Source organism: Manacus candei, unplaced genomic scaffold, assembly GCF_025592945.1.
Source record: "Manacus candei isolate 608988 ecotype Guabito, Panama unplaced genomic scaffold, ASM2559294v1 h1tg000018l, whole genome shotgun sequence".
Classification (NCBI taxonomy): Eukaryota; Metazoa; Chordata; class Aves; order Passeriformes; family Pipridae; genus Manacus; species Manacus candei.
This window is the reverse complement of record NW_026138066.1, coordinates 9,755,961-9,775,535: the sequence shown is the minus strand read 5'-3', so window position 1 is coordinate 9,775,535 and position 19,575 is coordinate 9,755,961. Positions and strand designations below refer to the sequence as shown.

The window sequence follows — 19,575 nt, the reverse complement described above, 5'->3', positions numbered from 1 at the left end:
CACTCCTGCATCCATGTTATTGTTGCAGTGTTTTTACAGCTGTAGCATCCTGGAGCCCTTGGACCAAGACATTTATCCCCCCCAGCTGATTAAAGAGTACTAATTCGCTGATACTCAATATCATCAGGAATTCATGGGTTTCCTTCCTTGACTATAGTAAGCAGGTGAACTGACATGCTTGTAGGAGACCAGAGCCAATTCATGAAGGAGTTCCCAGTGAAGAAGCAAGTAATTTTTGAACCCATGCCAGTGTAGAGATCTGGGCATCCCATACATGGTAGGTGAGATAGGTCCATGTTGGTCTTTCCTTCCTTGTGTGGGTGTGCAACCCAGGTCAAAATCTGGTTTTTTTTAAAAGAGGAGATCATCAGCTATCATATTTCATGCACCGAGCTGGGCTGACGTCAGTGAAACTCTGTTTCTGCCAGCACTGGGTTTGACCCATTTTATTCAGTGTAGGTTATATACCTCAGTACAAATTATGAAGCAGTGACTTAACACAGGCAGTGATTCATAGTGACAGACACCTCTGCAGAGAATATCTAGATCTTTCCACTTTGCTGAGGAACCATCGTGTTTAGAGCCCAGAGTCATCTGGGAATGGCCAGCTGCAGCTGGAAGGTCCAGACTCTCTCTCCATGCACCAAAACCCCCACCACCTAACTTCTGAGCATGCTTTATCTTTGCCATGCATTAAAGGAGGGCACAGATGATTTCCAGCATCTCATGGATAAGGGTAACAAGCATCAAATGTTGCTGTAGCTCTTGTGTCAGAAATGAGCCATATGGTGTGAATGTATTTAGCCTCAATTGCTCCCATGGATCTCAGTGTCAGTGAGCTCAGCCCTGCATATCTGTGCTGGTTTTGCTTTTTCTTTAAACTCGGTCAGAAACTACTGCAGAAACCCCAGCCTTGCTATGCATTGCTTTCTTCCTCTCTCTTGTGGGCATGTCACTGGTGCAGAATCTGCTATTGCTGTTGCGGTGCGTTTATTGTGACTGAGTGTCGTCCATTAATCTTGCAGCATACTGTTGTGATGAAACATCATCCTTGTTCCCCTGAGTAGTGATACTCCAAGCATACCTTGTTTGCATTCTTAGGACATGAACTTTTTAGCAGTCAAAGCCCAAACTGAACACATAGAATGAACATCAACAAACATCTGTTGTCCTCCAGACTGGTTGTGGCTCAGCACAGCAGAGAGCAAGCCTGAGCTCAGATGCCAGTTTCAAACCTGCACAAGCTTTGATCAAAACACTTTGTATTTTCCATCTCACTTTCCTTCCTCTGTTGAAAGAGGAAAAGTGGTAGCTATTGCTACATACCACTGCTTCTATATAAACAGCATATTTGTTACATGCTGCTGTTAAATATTAAGCAGTGTTATATATTTTATAAAGCTCTGATAAAGAACTTTGAAGAAGAAATTTAAATTATAATGATGTGCTGTTTGTATTTTTCTTTTGATTTGCTGCTTTTTTTAAAATATGAAATAGAAAACAAATATTTGATGTATGCTTGACTTTTTCACTTTTGATCTCTATTTTGGCTTTCCTTCATAAGTAGCCCCTCATTTTCTGACCTAGCATTTTTGTAGAATGAAAGCGGTGTTTTTCCAAACAGTCCTTTATCCAAGTTCACAGCAAAAGCACTGTGGATTTGGACTACACCCTCTGCTCCAGACACTCCTCAGCATGAAAGAAAAGCAAACCTGTCTTTTAACAAGATGAAACCAAGTTGGATAAACATTAGATTTGAATTGCCTGGCTCTCTCTGGAGCTGTAGATTCACATCTTGGCCAAATAACTCTTAGGCCTTCTTTTATTTGGAATGGATATCAGTTTACAGTTTGAATAAGACCTTAAAAGAATGATATCTGATGTGTCAGACACAGCCAGCAAGGATTTGCAGTGTTTTGCCACGATTACCTGGCAAGATTGCCTTGTCCCCAGTTGCACGGTGGTCTGATGTACATGTGGCCCTGCTTAAGTAGGGGAGTTGAACCAGCTGACTTCCAGAGGTCCCTCTCAACCTCAGCCTGTCTGGGATTCTGTGACTTAGCACTTTCTGCTCCAAAAAGGTTTCCCTCTTACTGGAGCTATGCTGTAGGTGTTTGGAGTGACAGTATTTTCTCTTTGTTGTATTGTCAACAAATGGATTATACATCCATTTGATGTAAATTCAAAGCTTACTGAAGTCACTGAAAGTTTTCAGAGATCAGGGGAACTGGATAACCTTGCCATGCAGAGAAAGAAAAACTTGTTATGAGAATGTATTGTGCATTGCTTAAACAGGGAAACAAAATCAAGTGCAAGCTGTGCTTTTTTTGCCCAGTTTTTAATGAAATGTATAACTTGTCCCATGAAAGAGAGACCAAGGGCAATCTCCATTAGCTTGCATTATCATTTTCCATTCAGCATTTCCCTCGCACATACAGGTCAAAGGATGTGTGCATGACCTAAATCCTTCAAAGACAGGGCAAAGTATTATTTTCCTGGGGACAGCAAGGTCTGTCCTCTGATTGTCCTCTGAGGGAGTTTATTTCTCACATCCACAGAATCGACGACTGTTTTTGTGCGTCTCGGAAGCTGGATGCAGTTGCCACTGAGGCGAAGTTCAAGCAAGACCTCGGCTTTCGGATGCTCAACTGTGGCCGAACGGATCTGGTTAAACAAGCCATATCCTTGCTGGGGCCAGATGGGATTAACAGCATGAGTGAACAGGTAACGGGATAGAAATTTAAAGAGGTAACTGAAATGTGGGAGTTTTGTCTGCTTATCACAGAAAATGAGCCCCAGCTTTCAGCTATTCATAGATAGGACCTTAATGCTTTTCCTGCATTACTTTGCATTGAGTTAAAGCTCTGACAGGTCAACATCTGCGTTAAGTTGGGTCATTTCGAGTTGTATTGATTTGTTAGTACTGGGGTAACTCAGCATGAGTGCGACTGCACCCCTGGAATCTCCTTAACATTGAACTGAGTCGAGTGAAGCCAGAAGATCCCAAGAGAGCTTAGTGTTGATCTGAATACTTAAAATTGCTTCAATGCCATGAACAGTGGTGTGAGACAGGGCTTTGTGAGGTGAACATCCTTCCACTGAATGCTGCTCCGGGATCTGCAATGCATTTCATGTGCACCACAGAACTCCTGTCAGTAGATCAGTTGCTGGCACTCTTTTACTGAGTTCAGCCCAGTTTGAACTGCCCTTGCAGGAGTGAAAGTATCTCAGCAGTTACCCCTCCATTGGTCATTGTGGCCAACATCCACCAGTTGAAGAGCCTAAATTTCCCTGGAGCTACATCCCAATGAGGCTAGTGGTTATGTCTGGGGATAAACCTGCCCTCTGCAGCTACCTGGCAGCAATCTGCTGGACTTTGATGCTCACTGAGGTCAGACCATGTTTCCTTATGAAATAGAGCGCCCTGACTTTTTTGGTGCCCCTGATGATAGTTCCTCACTGCATGTTCCCAGAGCTGTGGCATCCTCTTTGGCAGGAGCCAGGTGGCTACCACCTCTGAGGTGGTCACTTGGGACAGGAGCCGGACTGTTCATGAACTTAGGTCTTCTGAGATGAATGCTGTTCCAGGAATGTGAGTTGCATTTCTGTTCAGTAGGTTCAGTCTGAGTCAATATTGTGAATTCATCTGAGAAAAGCTTTAGAACAGGGCAATACTCCCCGCAAAAAACCCCAGTTTTAGACAGCTCATTCCAAGCTTCATACATTATACTTTTTAAAATTATTATTATTTTAAGTTAGTCTCAACCTGGAAACTTTTCACAGCATATTTCCTCTGTCCTCCAGGCTGAAAACTGGGAACACTCTGGCTTGGTTCATCAGAGTACTTAATCATATGTTGAACTCTGAACACCTGCTTTTACATCCTATTTGGGTGAAAGTTAAGCCTGTGCTTAAATGTTTCGCTGGATCAGATGTCCCACATCTTGCAGGACAGAGTCATAAGTGATACAAAGCTGAAAGAAAGACAGTAATTTTGTATTTTGCCGAAAGCCAATGCCCTTTGTGTTGATTGTGCACATTGTTACCATATTCCTGTGTGTGCTTGGAACACTAATGATGAGCTCATTAAAAATCCATTCCTCCCACGTGCAAAGAGAGGAGGGTGAATGGTGCTGCAGCAAAAGGCTGAGCTGCTGGGCAAGCCTGGGGGGACTGGCAGAGGCAAAAGCAGCAGGCACAGCAGTCCAAGGGAAGGGGAGGTTAGAGACCTCATTAACTCTTTAAAACCCTGATACTGCAGCATGATATTCTGGGCCCCTTTTAGTCAGTTGTAAGTCCTTCTTCAGCATCATCAGGATCAAAATATCTTGTGTGGTTCCCAGGCAGACCCTTGGCTCTGGGTGTTGCCACAGGATTCTTCACCATGGCTCCCTATGTGCTGTGTCTTGCAGGGGGGAGCCCTGGCACCCAGTTTTCGAATTCTTTTTCTACAGATCTGGTTAGACCCCTTGTGCTGAACACTTGACTTAATTATGGAATGATGCCACTTACAGAAATTGAAAAAATAGTTAAAGGAACATGTATTTAATTTTAAACTGCTATCCTATCCTTGTGTTTCAAGGCATAAACACAATTTTTTGTAATTCTCATGGTCCTGTTTGTTCCTGTAGTGTTTGTTGACTGCCAAAGGAAATGTTTTGCTATTGACTGTAGCTGAAGTAATTTCAAATTCTCTTTGCAAGTAACTTCAAGTCACCCAAGAACTTCCCTTGCCTGGGGTGAACTTGTTTTTTCTTAATAATGGTATGAGGCCCCAAGTACCATACCTTACTGTTCCCTTACTCTGCATTTCCATGAGTACACTGCAGATTGGATCCTGGGAAATGCTCAGTGTGTTTCAGGGAGGATCTAAGGACCTTGCAGGGACAAACCTTAATTTATATTGTCTCTACAAGAGCAGCCCTTCCATACATAAGAACCCACTACCTTTAGCCCTGCATACAGACAGGAAAAGTGGGGTAATTCAGCAAAAATAGTGGTACTGGGCTCCTGCTAGGGAAAGCATTGTCATGGATCTGTATCTGGCCAGGCTGAGTACCTCCAGTTTCTCTGAAAATCACTTCAGAGCAGCACTGAGGTTAAACAGCAAAGGGACTGTCATCTGACTGCAGATTTACTGGGGGACCTAAGCATAGGCTAAAAACATGCATCAGACGTATATGCGTGCTTCAGGAGATTTACTGCAAAACAACTGGTGGCTGTTGGTCAACACCCCCTACTGTATTTAATAAGCAGCTTCAGCTATTACAATTTACTGTAGATTTAATGATTTTTTTTTCATGGTTTCATCTGGATTCATTACCACAGCCACAGTAGTACTTACCTTAAGGGAGACGGTGATCAGCCATAGCAGGTATTTCAGATTAATACAAATTGCATTGCAGTGATTCTGTATAGAAGGGTCACTTAATCTACTTTTTCTCCAAGAAGGACCTTGTTTTCCTAGAGCCAGCAACTTGCAACAAAGCTATCTGGCATTTCATTTAAAATTAATTCCTTGTTTGCTAGAGAGTGCTATACAAAGCCTTGACATTTCCAGCCCCTTACAGTATCCGTGTTGAAAAAGCTGTGCTCAAATCTAACCTATCTTAAAAGAAACTTGAGATGTTTTCAAGGCTCTTTCAGTAATTAAAAAGTTAGATTTTATGACACTGTGATCGTAGAAAACTGAGTAGAATTACTGTCTTTTCAAAATACCAGTGGAAATAATAGTTGCTTTGGTGAAAACATTTCTCTGCTGGGGCCCCAAAGACAAAAATACTCAGTTTAGTATATGAGGATGGAGTGAGGCTGGCACGCCTAGTTCCACTTACCATACTGAAGGTAATATGAAAAATACAAGCAGTCAACGCAAGTGACAACAAAAATGGAGATTTTTACAAAAATGGTTGGCTTTTCCTACTCTGATAGGCCTGTGTGTAACAGAGGTAATGGCTTTCATTAAATACATATTGTTAGTCTTGATGATATATACTTGAATAATTGTTTTAAAAAATCAAAGAGAGTTCTGTGTTAAATTTGTCAATTCCTTTGTTTTTTAACTCCAAAAAATGAACTAGGGCATGACTCCACTGATGTATGCTTGTGTCAGGGGTGATGAGGCTATGGTGCAGATGCTGCTAGATGCTGGAGCAGATCTAAATGCTGAGGTGAGGACTTTTTGTTGGTTGTATCTTTGTTCTGTTGTTTGTTTCCATCTTAAACTACCCCCTGAAACTCTAGCAGAGCGAAAATCCCAAGAATTAAAAAGAAAATAAATCTGTGTTATCCTGGATGGGACCACTTGAAATGAATAGTGAAATCAAATGGCATTAGGTTAACATTGGGATTCACTGCATAGAAATGGTCAAGTCATCAGAGTTAACCCACAGGTAATACTGATTTAGTTGTGTTTGCACACTGCAAATGAACACGGGCATTAGCACTAGCATGAAGCGCAGCTCTAATGCTATTGGAAGGACTCCCTGAATCTCATCTGGGTTTAAATGAAGAGGGTAAAAGAAACACCCATCTGATAACCTGCAAAAGCTCGAGCATTTCTATGCATAGGGATGTTCCAGGTAAGCATCCCCAGCACACAAGTGCAATGTAGGTTCCATTGTTTTGTTTTACAAAGTGCCTTGGGCTAAAAATTGTTGGATGAGGAGCTTGAAGCTTCCAGAATATTAATGTCTTTTTGATGAATGCACATCACAAACTTACACAATCTGTCCACCAAACAGATTGTGGTCCAACTCTGTGCAATGCAGGTATGTACATTTAAAAGAGCCGTTTGAAAATCCACGAAAGAATTATTTGTTAATGATTCTAGTTTCAATTTGTTGAAGTCATGAGTAAATTAAGCTGTCTGCTTCACTTATCTATGTTCCATCTGTTCTGTTTGGACTTGAGCGAGCTGATAAATTGTAGTCACTGCTTCAGACAGACGTTTTGCACTTATGAGAAGTCTAATTTGAAAGTAGAAATGAATGTCACCTGTAGGAGATTGATAGTTGTTACTATCATGAAATCAGCTGCTGATTTCAGTTCCCTACATTCAAGCACACTACCAAGAGCTGACAATAACTGAATATTTGAACCCCTAGCGAGCCCAAAGACTGAATGGGCATGGAGACTGAGCTCTCCTTTAACCCTGTCTGTGGCTCAGACATGAGATGGCATTATTTGGTAGCTAGGATGAGTTTTCATTAGGAGCAGTCCTCCCAATTGCTCCAGTAATCTGTCAGACTTGAATCAAATGCTAATTTAAACAGTTTTGTCTTCCTGAAACTGCTGACATCTGAGAGAACAGCTCCAGTGAGGAATGTGAACCTCCTCGATTCATTACTGTAGAGTGTTTGCTCTAAAATCAAATGAAAACACTTTGGGACAAGAACTGTGAATAATTATGGCGTGCAATTATAAGATGATTTGTGCACACCACAACCAACTGTGCAAATTGGGCAATTAAGGCAAAAAAAAAGGCAAATCAACCATGAACAAAAATAAATACTCTGTCAGGTGCCTGCATAATTTTCCCCCTTTCACTTTGCAAATATGTTTCCAAAAGTAGCCTAAAATGCTAGGCACCTCCCTTTTTGATTGCCCATCTTTAGTGAAAATGGACTCTATTTCCAGATGTGCTGAGAAGCTGCAGTTTGCTCTCTAGTCAATGGGACCTGTAGCTGCTCAGCAAACCTCAACCTTAAAAGCCTGGTCAGCCACAGGTCTTTTGCAAACACCGTGTCGGCTGGAAAGAACTCTAAACGAAAAAAAAAGGAGCAAAGGAGTTAAAATGACTTCATTTTCTTTGCCATTTTCCATGGACTGCCCCGAACAGTGGTGGGGACATGTGCTTGAGGAGGAGCTGGATGCATTCACTAAACCGTGGTCCTACCCATCCTTACCCTCTGCTGCTCTTACTCCACATCCTAAACCCCAAGGCTGGAGCTGCTTGATCCTCTTCCTTCTGAGCAAACCCAGACCCTGAGAAGCCCTGTGCCTTTGTTCAGAGGCCAGCACACTCCTCCTGTTGCCCTTCGAGGTCTCTCCTTGACAAATCTGGGCGATAACAGCCAGGTGCTGGTGCAGATCCGCTCCTCTGGCAAGCTATGGGATCTGCACGGGCTCTTCAGATTTTTCCCTCATCCCTGTCCTTGGGACTGAGGGCCTGCTTTTGGCAAAACACTGCATGTGGTGCTTGGAAATGTGAGCTGCTAATGGAACCGAATATTTAATACCTGGTCCCGCTCCCCTGTATGGATAAAGGTACTTCAGGCAAGGTAGTGAAAGCATAGCTGGCTGGTGAAACAGAGAGACAGTGCATCTTTTACTCTCATTTTAGTCCTCTTCTGAAGATCAATAACAAGATTTTGAATTTTAGTGTCACACTCCATCTGAGTGTGCAGTCTCGAATTGCAAACGTTCATTAGATTTTACCATATCTGTGAACCTCATCAATATTAATACCCCCATCTCTAAGACAGAGAAACTGAAGCAAAGAATGGTTATTCATCTTCCTCAAGTCTACATTAGAAGCACAAGGCACTAAGGCATAGAAAATGGAAGGAGCAATCTGAAAAATAGCATTTTGTTTTCTAAGGGTATAGTTTGCATCTCTTTTAACTGTCACCACCCTGCACTTTTAACTCAACTCAGACAGGAGAAGGCAGTAAAAAGCAGTTTTCTTTAAACATTTCTGAAGTGCCACTCTGCCCCATTACTTCTCACATCTCTTTTTCCTTTGGTGAGAGAGGAGGAGTCTGGAAGGATGCCTGCAAGCTCCAGGGTAGGGTTTGTGATGTGTCCTTCATGATGGCAGTGACAAAAGTCATACTGATTTAAGTGCAAAGAAATTTGGCTGGGCCTGGAGCAGTCCCAAGGCCTGGGGCTGTTGATACATGGTCTGGAGAAGTCAGTGGGAGTGGTCCTTAGCTGTAAGTGTCCTGATCCATCCTTGCTTCCCCAGTGTGTGCTGTTGTAACCAGCTGTGGATGTTTTGCCCTTGTGCAAAAGAATCTGGTGGCCAGTGGTTTAGATGGAGCTACAGTAGTTGGTAAAAGACTTCATTTGGTAAGAACTCAATTCAAGCTGTCAAATCAGCATGAACAGTTTTAATATTGAGAAAAATTTTGCAGGAAAAATATGAAGCCAATCATTTTATAAAGCACCTTTCCCAGGTTTTCTATTTCGCTTACTCCCTCACATGCCTGGCTTTCAGGCAAGTTGAATTTTGTTACATATAGCTCTTTAAAAAAATAACTTTAATTTGTTTGTAGGTTGTCAGTACTGCTCATAAATACCCATCCGTCCACCCTGAGACCCGCCATTGGACAGCTCTGACATTTGCTGTGTTGCATGGACATATTCCTGTAGTTCAGGTATTACTGTATTTCCCTACCTGCATCTCATTCTTTTTTTTTTTCCCCTCCTCTTCAGTTCTAATTACATCCATCTCAAAACAGCATCCTCTTGTCATACTCATATTGGTTACTCCTGCTTCTTCAAGAGTGTACTGATATATAATAGACTTATTATGTAGTGAGTATGGTGATCAAACCTTAACCAATATGAGGCTTAAGTAGGACAATTTTAAAGCAAAGTTGCACCAAAGAAAGTCTGACAACTCCTTGTGCTCCTTCCTGACCACTTGTTTTATATGTTTGTTTTATTCATTCATTGCACTTTCTTACGCTATAATATTCTAGCAAACACAAACCCGCTGCCTTGGTTGGAAAGAGGTGGACAACAGCCCTTGTGCTGCTCCAAAGGGGGAGAAGCCCTCGCTCTCCTTACCCCATCGAGGTGTCGTGTGGGATATGCTGGTTCTGTGCTTTGGCATCTCAAAAGTTGAGAAGGTTTATTCTTCAAAATAGCTGTGTCTATGACACACTTACTGAAGCACCAAAACTGTGAAGGCCTCAAGACAGAAATGGCCAAAAGAGGGGCTGGAGCACAGGCTCCATCCTGCTCTTCTTGACCACTTTTGTTTACAGCATTCTTGTTATTTATTGTGGAAGTGTCCCCAATGGAGACCAGAGCTTTTGGAGTTATTGCTGCAATTGGTTCTTAAGAATTGCCTTTCTTTTGGCCATCTTTATATAAAAGCTGGAGGCAATTGAAATCTGATCCATTTTTGGATGGTGCTGGGCTTCTAGAAGACCATGAAGGAAGGATGCTTGTCGGGCTAATTTTCTTCCATCTTCAGTGCATTACTTCCTAACGCTGACCTTACCCCATTTCCCACTCGAAAACACTGGGTTACACTTTTTTGGCTCTGAAGTTGGACACTAGTGCTCCTGGTGTTCGGCAGCGTAAAATGAGCGAAAAAAGGAATTAATTTGTCTCTGTGAAACAATGGGCAGAATTTGCATGTCACGTGTCTCCATTTTATCTGGTTTCAGATAACAAGAAGCATTAGATTCTCATTTGTCACTGTTCATGAACTCTGAAGATTGTGATACCCCCAGTTGCTCTAAATGGTGAATTTTCTTTCTAGCTGTTGCTGGATGCTGGAGCAAAGGTAGAAGGTTCCTTGGAGCATGGAGAGGAAAATTACTCTGAAACTCCTTTACAGTTGGCAGCAGCTGCTGGTAAGGATTTTCTCCTCCCACTGTAACAATTCCTCAGCTGGGATCTATGGTTTAGGTGAGCAAATACTGGATTTTAAAAGAAGTAAAAATGTACCTCTTGACTTGCAGGAAATTTTGAACTTGTCAGTTTGCTGTTGGAGCGAGGAGCTGACCCCATGATAGGAACAATGTACAGGAATGGCATTTCCATGAATCCACAAGGTGACATGAACTCTTTCAGTCAGGCTGCTGCACATGGACACAGGTAGAGTGGGAACAAGTCTAGTGGCATCGTTCAAGTGCTTATTTTTTGCCTGGGCATCCAGTTTGAGCAGACGGGTGAAATTTCTGCATGAACAAATTGAACATGCCACCAACTGAGCAGAGATGTAAGGCTTTCTGTTAGCATGTGAATTAAACCAGTTGGTGGTACAAGCTGCTTTTTGATATCTGATGTAAAAAAAAGAAAAGAAAGGGGACTCCTCGTGGCGCGTTCAATGCAGTGGTTGTTAAATGGCAGCTGATATGACAGCAGAAAGGAATGCCAAAGACATTCCTTCTGAATTTCTTGACATATTTCTCAGGTTTGTGTGAATTGTGTCTGTACTGCTGCAGCCTTAATTTCTGTTGAATAGAGTTTCTGCATCTGTGTTTTCTGTAAAGTCCTGCGTGTCTTAATGTTGTATGTATGCTGCAAATTTTAAAAAAAAAAAAAGTAATGACATGAGCACCTGGCATGCATGATCTTGCAACACTCAGGAGTTGACTGCAGTGTAATGAATTAGTATTATGATCTTCACGTTCCTACTTTTCTGATTATAGCCATCCAGAGGAACATAGATACAGGTTAGAGACAGTACCTGCCGTCTGTTTGCTTAGAGATGAGCTGCCAGTCTAACAACATGCTAACAGCACGTCAGGGCGGGTTCACACAACACTGCCCATCTGGAGCCTGCAAGGGATCCCTGGGACAGAGAGGACAATTTGGTTATTGAAGTCTCACATTCAGCCAGCATGAATGAGAGCCACATGCCCGAGGAGGACCTGGGCCTCTCCTTGGCTTGGCTGCTGGCTGTCCATGTCACAGACTCTGGCTCTTACATTCCTACCTGTATACCATTCACACACATGCCTTCCTCCTTCCCTCTCTGCCCTAAATTTGTTTGGGACAGACCATGCTGGGGTCTTAAGCAGATGCAGGGAGAACATCAGAATACCAGGGAGGTGGGCTCCAGGGAGCCAGCCTAGTTTCTCTTTTCATGGCTGCAAAACCACGAGAAACACTGTTGAGGTTGATGAGGTTATGCTGGTACGAACCCGAGGGCTTTGTTATTTGATGGCCCAGCTGGATCAGTGGCTTTGTAGAGTAGTCCCAGATGTGCTTGAACCTGCCCTGACTGGCCTTGTTGAATGTCTAGCTGCTCTAGCTTTCCCACACTGCTTTGAGTGTTAATCAAGTGGTGGTGCTTTTGGTAGCTCCAGGTAGCTCCCTTCTCAGGTACCTGCCATGGTGGAAATCCTGAGAGCTTGTCCAGAAGCACCTTGGCCTTCCCTGATTGTTGAAGAAGTTTTGAATCACGTTTAGCTCACAAGTCTCTGTTCCCATGAGATGCCGCCATTCATGCGACATCTGTACGGTTCCTGTCCTGACAGCAGTGACTTGCAGATGTGTCCCAGGCAGTGCAGATGGGCTAGCAGGAGCTGTGCTTGCCTCGGGTCTGCTCTCAGCTGGTTCTGCCATTAGTTGGAGTAATTTCCTTGATAGGTGTCCTAACTTGCCACGTCACAGCAAGTACACCCAGTGCAACGAAAGCCTAGGCACTAACACTGCACTCCCCTTCCTCTCCTCTCTTGCCCTCTCTCCCTCTCTCTGTCATGCTGTGATTGACAGGAACGTCTTTCGTAAACTGCTTGCTCAGCCAGAGAAGGAGAAGAGCGATATTCTGTCACTGGAGGAGATCCTGGCTGAGGGAACAGACTTGCCCGACTCGGCAGCAGCTCCGCTCTGCGCCAGCCGCAACAGCAAGGCCAAGCTGAAAGCCCTGAAGGAGGCCATGTATCACAGTGCCGAGCACGGCTACGTGGATGTGACCATTGACATACGGAGCATAGGTCAGTCCTACTGTCCTTTCTCATCCTCACCTGTGGAGGGACCACTATAAGAAACACTCTTGATGGGCTGTTGCTTAAACCGACCGCAGTCACATCTTCTTCTCCTCTTTTGGAAGCAGATGATGATGGGAGATCTGACAGGTTCCCAACCCATTTCAGCTCTACAGCACAGCCTGTTCAGGGGTCACTGGCTCTTTTCTGCAGGACACAGTGGTTTTCCCGGGCAGCCTTCTGTACTGCTGCATGGCAGAGCATTGGGAAGGCTCTGGGACAGTGTTCAGCTGCCGTGGGCCACCTCCTACGGCTCCTCTTTTGCATTCTGCTGTAAAGCAGTCCACCATTAAAACAACTTCCATTTTCTGAGACTTCTGAGCCTCCAAAGGCAGGAGCAGGGAACTGACTCCTTGGTGTGCTGGCTCTATGGTGTGCCAGCCCCTCGCTGAGGGGCTTGATCATACCAGCCTGCTGGGAAGTCACTTCTGCCTGTGGGGAGGGTGGCTGGGTAGTGCAGAGGGAAATGGATCTGGACTGTGTGTTTACCATCCCCATTTATCTGTGTTCAGAGAGACCCAACTGCCTGGCGTGCCTCTGCCTGGTGCAGTGCTCCAGCCCTGGGGACATGTGGCGTGGGTTCAGGGCTTGCCAGTTGGGCTGAGCAGACAAAGATCTGGAGATGAACAAGAGAGTGGTGGGGGTATTCTCCAGGCATTTAACATTTTCTGAAATGGAAGGAAAAACCTTTCATTGCCAAACACCAGGCTTGTGTTTCCTTCCACTCCGTTCTGCAAGAGCAGCAACTAGGTCACGTCCAGCCTCATGCCTGCAGAGGTACATTAGCTCCATGTGCTTTCTCACTCAGTGCATGGGAGCAGTTCCCTTTAACTTCCTGGAGAGTGATTCTGTCACGAACAATCTACTTAAAAAGGCTGATCTGTTTAACTCACCCAATGCAGTTTAGGGAAAATACTAAGGATCAGGGGAGGACAGGGGATAGCACTTAAAGCAAGTTTTAATCTGAAGACCACCAGTTTGAATCCAGGTGGGTAGTGACCAAAACCAGGGCTTTTTACCATTTAATGGCTCTCCAGGGCCACATTCAAACAAATAAGCTAGTGTAAATCTAGTTTCCAAAAGGCTTTTGCTACACAGAACACCACAGCAATTACCACAAATTGGCAGTCTCAGCAGAGAAGCTGGAGGCTAGATGAGCAGAGAGACCGCAGTCCTCTCTTAGCATTTGGAGGAAAGCCTCTGTGCATTAGGTCTGGGATGTACTGATAACTGCCAGCCTTCTTAATTAGGGATAAATAGGAATTTGATCTCTAGTGTTATTTGTCAGTTTTGGCATAAAATCTAAACATGTGTAAAGGTAAAAAAGCAGAAGGGCACGTCCGTTCCTGAAGCTGGGAATGAGCTCTGTCCTCTGACCGTAGGTGTTCCCTGGACGCTCCACACGTGGCTGGAGTCTTTGCGCACGTCCTTCCAGCAGCACAGACGACCCCTCATCCAGTGCTTGCTAAAGGAATTCAAGTCCATTCAGGAAGAAGAGTACACGGAGGAGCTTATCACACAGGGGTTACCTCTGATGTTTGAGATACTGAAGGCCAGCAAGGTAGGATAAATTGTGCGTTTTAAATGAAATCAGCCTTATTCCCATCCTGTAAGACACAAAAGCTTGCAATATTATTTTTGCACAGCTCTCCCAAAGCTTGTTTAGACTGCACAGATTATTATTATCTGTGTTATGTATCTCTGGTTTTTTCACTGTGGAAGCATGGGTTATAAACACACAAGCTAATCACTTCTCCTGCTAGAACAGCTTAATACTGATGTTAGCAATAAGCTGGAGAGACAACAGAAGCCGTTGCATAGTGGTGAAATTAAAGTCAAAAGGGTCACTGCAGTATGGCAAGAGATGTTGATAACTAAACCAACCCAAAGAGTGACTTTATCCAGCTTGTTTTACAGGACCATACAACAAAGCTAGTATTCATGTTTACTTCGGATTTCTTTAACCTCTCACATGACTTTCTCTTCCCTTCATGTGGGATTTGGACTCATAAACTTGTGGGGAGGCTGGTTTCTACAAGCACAGAACAAGATAATTTTCTTAAATCTTCTGTGTGAGTGTTTGTTCTTGCAGTCTCCTCAGATTTATTTTTTCAGTTGACGTTTTCTTAGCCAGACAAATCAGACTAACAAAACCATTTGGGGGAGGTACTGTTGGGTTTGTAAATATAATGGCAAAAGGGATGATCATGGGGCTGGCAAGGAGAGGAAAATGTCTTACCTAGTGAAGAATTTAAAGCTTTTTATAACCAATAGTGTCTTCTCTACTGGTCCCCCTGACAGTCAGTCACTCCCAAAGAATGCCATGTCAACTTTACTGCTCCCAGAAAATCATTTTAGTGATGAAAAGCATCAAAATTATTTGATTGCTCTTCTTTTTCCTCATGCACTACAATACATGTTGGTATGGTCTTCTTAACTGAAAAATAAGTAACATTTCTCACCCAACTCTATGTGTAACAGTAAAGAGCAAATAATTTTTAGCATCTGAAGCAATACCCTAAATAATGTGGAAAAGGGGGGAGGTTCTCTTATAGGCATGCAATACTAAAAGGTTCCAGACTTGGTATAGCTAGTGATGGCCTACACAGATGTATTTCTTGTATCTTGCTGCAAAAGAGGGCTTGGACTAGAGTCCTGAGCAAATCCCAAATATTTGTTCAGCATTGTTCTGACTTTTGCTCCCACAAGCTTTGCCTTTGCAATTAGTTTGTATTGTATGGGTATTTATGCAGAATATTTGAGATAGGTTTTAGGAAATCATTCCAAATCCTAGGATTTGTAGATTTTCTTGTTCTGAACTCACTTGGGTTAATGTATGTTCATCTAAAAACTACCAGCAAGATACAGTTTGGTTTGAAAGTTGATATAAAACTGATCATATTGAAAACTTCACAGAGATTAAGTTTAGGCCATGTAATCTAGGATGAGGGGTGATTTTAATTGCTTTTCTCTTGGGTGACTGAAGCCAAGGCCAGCGATCATCATTAGAATAAATTATTTACATGGGATTATACCTTTGGTACATATCAGACTAGATCTTCCAGAGTCTATTGTAGGAGACCTGGAAAGAAATAAGACTGCTACCTTCTGCTATGGGTTCACTTAAAACCTAAAATATGGAGGGGCGAAACAACTGAAGTATCACAAAAAGCCCTACACGACAAAGAAGAAATCTGTGCTGATCTTTATTCCTGCCTCTGGGCCTGGGGGAACTGCCTGTCTTCATGCATGTTCACAAACACACACTCATACAGTGTCTCATAGTCTCAGAAAAAATAATTAATCATTCTGGGACACTGTAAGGGTTTACAAATTGTCTGCAAATGTTATGAATTATTGCAGCAGTCTTGTCCAAATGGCCTCTCACAAAGCTCTCCCAGACAGAAATGAGGAAAGACTCTATGCAACCTTTTGGAAGGAATCTAAATAAATTGATTTGTAGGAGAATGAGCCAGTAAAAGTTCTCCCTGGTCACTCCATAGAAGGCAGCTGAGGAAAGCTGAGATTTAAAGGATCTTTTGTTCCCCTTCTCTGGAAGGGCTGAGCGCAGAGATTGTTCTTTATGTATACCCACAGAATGGAAACCTCCTCTAAGAGGTGCAGAAGGGCCATAACTGTGGTTCACATCCCTCTCTTTCGACAGCAAACTGTAAAGCTCTGCATTTTGTAGAGCTGTGGAGAGAGTAGCTTGATTTGCCCACATGGACATCCTTTTCCCTGTGGGCTGGAAACTTTGAGAGAGATTATGACTCTTGCTAAACATCACAGTCTGGCCCAGTACATTTCCTTAATGAGTTTTTCAGGGCAAAAAGTATAAAATAAGCAACTAGGAAGCAGAGAGCCACTTAGCAGTTCTTGGCTGATGTAAAACAAGATGTCCCATTTGCTACATATTGTGATGCTCGGTATATTTTAATTGCGTGGCAACTTGCACCTAATAGAAATGGCATTTTGCGTTCCTATAAATAGTTCCAGATATCCCATAATCTCAGAACAATTTGCTAATATTAATGAGTTGAGACATGGAAGATCTTATCCTCCCTTTACCAACAGGGAAACTGAGGTAATTAAACAGGCAGATTTTCAGCGCCTCATAGAGTGACAGTTCCAGCCTCAGAAGCTGTGATGACCTGGATAAGGCAGACAGCAATTTATAGTTTTGAGTAATTTGGCCAGAGAAACTCCCCCAAAATTGCATGGAAACATAGGGCAGGTCTCAGGGTAGGAAGCAAACCTTCTGCCCACACCTTCTACTTTGCCCTGTTGCACAAAATGTTCTTACAGGTTCTCAGGCCATGCAAAAAAGGCCAAATACTATAGATATAAAAATATTAAAGAAAAAGAAAGCAATACCTACAAGAACACTGTCAGATATGAGGAATCTCTTTTGTCTTATAAATGCCTGTTTCTAGAGGGTACAGATGTGAGGGTTTATGTGGGAGCTCTGCCACGAGCCAGCACTGATGCTGGTGTCCTGTAGGGTGGCAGGGTGGCATTCCATTCCCATCTACATGCCAGGATGCTGACAATAGAAATAAAAATAAAATTTGCAGAAGTCCTGATGCTGTAACACAGAACAGCAACACAAATTGGCAAATCAGGCAAAACTGGCTGAGTTGAATTCCCTAGTTTTATTGCCTTTTATCAAGCTGCAAACTAAGTGGGGGAGAATAGTGTATGGGTTGCAGATTGCTGCTGCACTAAAGCCCTGGAGGAAGTCTTCCAAAAGCACAAACAAAGGTTTGATACCCAGTTCCTGGTGGCTTCCAGTGGGATGGAGCTCTTGTCATTTCCTTTAATCCCTTTAAATGTCTTTATTGGCTGCACCATTGAGAATTGCATGGGGAGTGGAGAAGTGGCAGTATTTCCATGCTGGCGAGGCAGAGCTGTGAGAACAGGCAGAGAATTGCTCTGCAATCTCTCCCTCCGTGGTTCCTGCTGTCATGCAGTGAACTTGGGTCATTACCAAACCAGAGACCAGATACAGGGTACTGTGGAGAAAGCAGCATCTGTGGAGAAGACATGGAGAGCTCGGTTTAAGGTACTTTCCTAAGACCAAGCAAAACTTAAATCAGGAAAACTCTGACACTAAAAATGTCAATGACACGGTGATAGTTTTGGGACACCAGATGGGAAGGAAACGTGCTGCCATTTAGGGATGGATTGAATCTGTTTGGCAGACAAGGACACAAACATAACCTGCCAGAAGTGGTTTGGAGAGGGCTGTGTGAGGCAGAAGCCAGAGAGACACTTCTGGGAGCAAGTAGCCTTGAGCTAAACTTTAGTTGCGCTGTAGAGCAGAGTCAAATCCCTCAGAGCTAAGATGACGCTGGAGGTCTTGTTACAGAAGAAGGATAGGAAGATGCAGCTGAATTCCTGCCTGTTGGTATCTGTGTTGTGCTCTTCATGGTCTGGGAAACCTCCCTCAAACTTCTTAGTGAAAGCTCTCCTTTGCCTCCAGCTGAGGTTGATGATTGCATTGCCTGAGCTTGGCTCTGAACTGGATTGCCCTCCTGCCCCACGTCAGAGGACCATATTTTCCTGAGGAGTGGAAATGCTTGAGGAGTGCCCCCCCGCCCAATAGAGGCTTTAGAAAGAGCTGTGTGGAGGCTGCACCCAAATCTATGGGCTCGTAGTGCCTGAGGTGAGGCTCACAGGTCAGCTCTTCTGGTTTTGCCGGAATATTCTCTTGAGGATAATGTGTTGAACGTGCAGGGATGTTTCTTTGTCCTCTGTATACATAAATCGTCAAGCTGTTCAGTTTGATCTTGACATTTCCACAACCTCAAAAGAAAGACTCAAAACCACAACCTTGGAAGTTAAACATATCTTGCCTTTGGAGGAGTTTGGTTTTAGGTTTCCACTTCAGAGCTCTGCCTAAGTTTGAATTGTCATTCAAATCACCCAGCTCCATCCATGTAGATGAGCCAGCACCATTGCCAGTTGTATGAGGTTATGAGCCAGTTTCATCCTCTGCTTTTTCTCCCTACAGTAATTTACATCAGATTGTCCTTGGCCTATATTTTTGAGAAAATATGGAATTTTTAATTCCAAATAATCTCTCTTACAGCTTTTTCCCTTTCCCCAATAGGGAAGGGGAAGGTAGTTCCAGGTAAGGAGCTATTTGCCATTTTACTGGATCCTTTGTCAGCATGCATCGCTGAGGTGCATGTATGAGTCCACATGTGCATTGAGCACATGTGCTGAAGCACTGTCCGAAGCTCCTAAAGGTGCTTCACATCAGAAAAACTTGGCTTAGGACGAGTATTCCTGCTAGTGTATTGGCAGATTCAAAATCAGCTTCAGAAGTCATAGGAGTGATCCTTCATTGCCATACCTTTTTTGCATTCTGCAGCTTTCCCTTCATCCTTCCTGTCCGTTTCTGTCAGTGCCAAGATCGTTTATTTCAAAATTTAGCCCATTAGTGAGGTGTTGATCACACTGTGCAGCCAGGCTTGTTGAAGGGTGCAGGAAACTACTTTGCAAAGATGTTTCCTCAGAATTTAAAATTCCTGCAGAGTTTTCCAGCCTCTACAAACGCACCTATAGGCAGCTGAAGAAACATGCAGGAGTTCACAGGCTGTTTGAATAACAGCCATCAGGCTGGTGTTGACAGTTACTGAGAACAAATAACAATTCAGAACAATAACCAGTTTTAAAATTCCGAAAGGATTCAGGCATGTGGGTATCTTGAGAAACCTAGCCTATATAGTTTAAAAGCTGAAGTACTCTTTCAGTAGTAACTTAGCCACTTGGAATCCAAAATCTCTTAGAAAGTAAAGTTTTGGGGTGTTTTTTTAATATATCTTTTCAGAAATAG

General features: G+C 43.3%; 1 protein-coding gene across 6 annotated transcripts in view; it reads left to right on the top strand.

The window, feature by feature from the left end:
• The window catches only part of ABTB3 (ankyrin repeat and BTB domain containing 3), a 183,611-nt gene that overhangs the window by 133,477 nt on the left and 30,559 nt on the right, over positions 1-19,575 (top strand). For 3 of the 6 annotated variants that reach the window (XM_051784570.1, XM_051784567.1, XM_051784566.1), the window contains exons 5-11: positions 2,559-2,724; positions 6,081-6,170; positions 9,279-9,380; positions 10,499-10,592; positions 10,701-10,836; positions 12,463-12,683; positions 14,117-14,295. In XM_051784570.1, coding sequence (XP_051640530.1) covers positions 2,559-2,724; positions 6,081-6,170; positions 9,279-9,380; positions 10,499-10,592; positions 10,701-10,836; positions 12,463-12,683; positions 14,117-14,295 — 988 coding nt within the window. The remainder of the gene's footprint in view (positions 1-2,558; positions 2,725-6,080; positions 6,171-9,278; positions 9,381-10,498; positions 10,593-10,700; positions 10,837-12,462; positions 12,684-14,116; positions 14,296-19,575) is intronic. The other 3 variants (XM_051784568.1, XM_051784569.1, XM_051784572.1) reach the window with 3 other exon arrangements.